The following is a 1,999-nucleotide window of genomic DNA, read 5'->3' on the forward strand; positions in this document are numbered from 1 at the left end:
CTTGGGTGAGATCAGAGGGTCAGTATTAATCTCACTTTCCAATGAATATTCTATCACAAGTTCTCATAGTAAAGGCACATGACCAAAAAAATTGCTTCTATTTCAGGACCTGCAGTGAAAGTAACAATAAACAGGCCAAGAGCAAACAGGTCATCAATAAAAAAGATAGATCCTGGAGAATATTAAAACCAAAAAAATCTGTTCTTAAGTAATTAAAATTAGCTGTATTTGTGTGATAGAAAATCTAAATCATAATTAATTCACACTGAGGCTTTAAAATAAGGGGAATGGATAGGAATCACTATTTTGTAGTTGTTAAAAGATATGACGATGAAGTAAATTTATGCTGTCAATTCTTTTCTAGAAAGCCATTTGAAAATACAGAATACACGTTTAAACATGATAAACTAACCTTAAAGTTAAGCTCTGACCTACTGGTACTTAAGAATCAACAAAATGTTTAACTTTTCCATTCAAAAAGTCATAGGGATGGCAGTGTTTCATTATTTTCCTTTTTGAAGTACACATTAAAAAGGGCAGGAGAAAGAATGGAGAGGAATAAATAACTGGTAATATTTTTGGCCTTTATGAAACAACTGTACCATTAATTAAAGCTGTACAAGGTACTGTAATTGTGAAGATGGTTCAGTAGGCTAGTTACTATTTAAAAGTTTAAATGAAGTCATCAATGTGGTACATGGTAGCTTCCTTCTTTCCAATGAAAATAAAAGCATTCTGAAGACAAAAATAAAGTTCTAAAGAAGATAAAATTAAGATATTAGTCTTAAGTCTATGACGTAACTAGTAATGTCTTATAATATTCTTTCAACATGTTTAAAACGAAGCAGGATCTCCCCCCAACTCTGTAGGGTGACTCTCACTTTTGTTTTTCCTTAGATCAGAAGACACACTCTCATATTTGTAGCTTAGAAACAGTTTAAATCACAGCTTTGGGTTTTGTAAAAGGAGTAAGTAGCCTAGTTACATTTGTATTTACTCCTGTACTCCATTTATATTTCACTTATTTTAAACGGTGGGAACTCATATTAACTAACAAAGTGTTAATAAAGGCTGGGCACATGACTTTAGCTCTCTGTCCCCAGGTCTGCCTCTCAAATGAGGATAGCATTGTTATGAGAATTTAAAAAATCATGTAAAGTAGTTGGCATATACAACTGTTCAATAAATGTTAGCTCTTATGGTTACACAATAAAATGGTTACTCACTCTTTTGTTGAGACAAATTACAGGCCACAGGCTGCAACCCAGTGTGCAACAGCAGCAGAGACAACCACAGAGCAGCCATTTCACATTGACTGGGAGAGCCTTTTTCAAACATGCATTCACACGGCCAATGCTGGTCTTAAATTCTTCTGGGGCCACCTACAAGAAGGGCACAATCTTTATTTTAACAGTTTGTGGGAAGCTTTCTACTATTTATCTCTAAACCTAAAGGAGATGTCTGTCTTATTACAAAGGCTTTAAGGAATTACAAGTCTAAAAATATTTCCTCCCTATACTTATTACATACTCTTGGATGATATTAGAAAGCAAAACAATAGAATTTCATGTTTACATAAGTTTTTCTGATATTCAAAAATAATCTTCTGAAATTTCCAGCAATAAAGTGACAACAAAATTGATGTCAAAGAATACCTGTCAAGCAGCTTTCCTACCAAATATTCTCATTATTTAGGCAATATTATAGTCTCCAATCATTCTGACTAGTAAGACTAGAAGCATAACAATAAAAATCTAAGTACTACAAGAGGAAATGGAATTAAAATTAGACTTTGGCAATATTCCTGGATTACTTGTAAAAAAGCAACTCTTGGGGCGCCTGGGTGGCTTAGTCGGTTAAGCGTCCGACTTTCGCTTAGGTCATGATCTCGCGGTTCGTGGGTTCGAGCCCCGCGTCGGGCTCTGTGCTGACTGCCAGCTCAGAGCCTGGAGCCTGTTTCAGTCTGTGACTCCCTCTCTCTCTGACCCTCCCCTGTTCA

General features: G+C 35.5%; 1 protein-coding gene across 1 annotated transcript in view; it reads right to left on the reverse strand.

Moving 5' to 3' along the window:
* LOC144216187 (cysteine-rich hydrophobic domain-containing protein 1-like) overlaps positions 1-1,999 on the reverse strand; it is a 31,639-nt gene that overhangs the window by 26,862 nt on the left and 2,778 nt on the right. Inside the window, exon 2 of the mRNA XM_077745463.1 lies at positions 1,227-1,382. Within this exon, the coding sequence (XP_077601589.1) occupies positions 1,227-1,382 (156 nt within the window). The remainder of the gene's footprint in view (positions 1-1,226; positions 1,383-1,999) is intronic.

Source organism: Crocuta crocuta, unplaced genomic scaffold, assembly GCF_008692635.1.
Source record: "Crocuta crocuta isolate KB4526 unplaced genomic scaffold, BGI_CrCroc_1.0 scaffold915, whole genome shotgun sequence".
Taxonomy (NCBI): domain Eukaryota; kingdom Metazoa; phylum Chordata; class Mammalia; order Carnivora; family Hyaenidae; genus Crocuta; species Crocuta crocuta.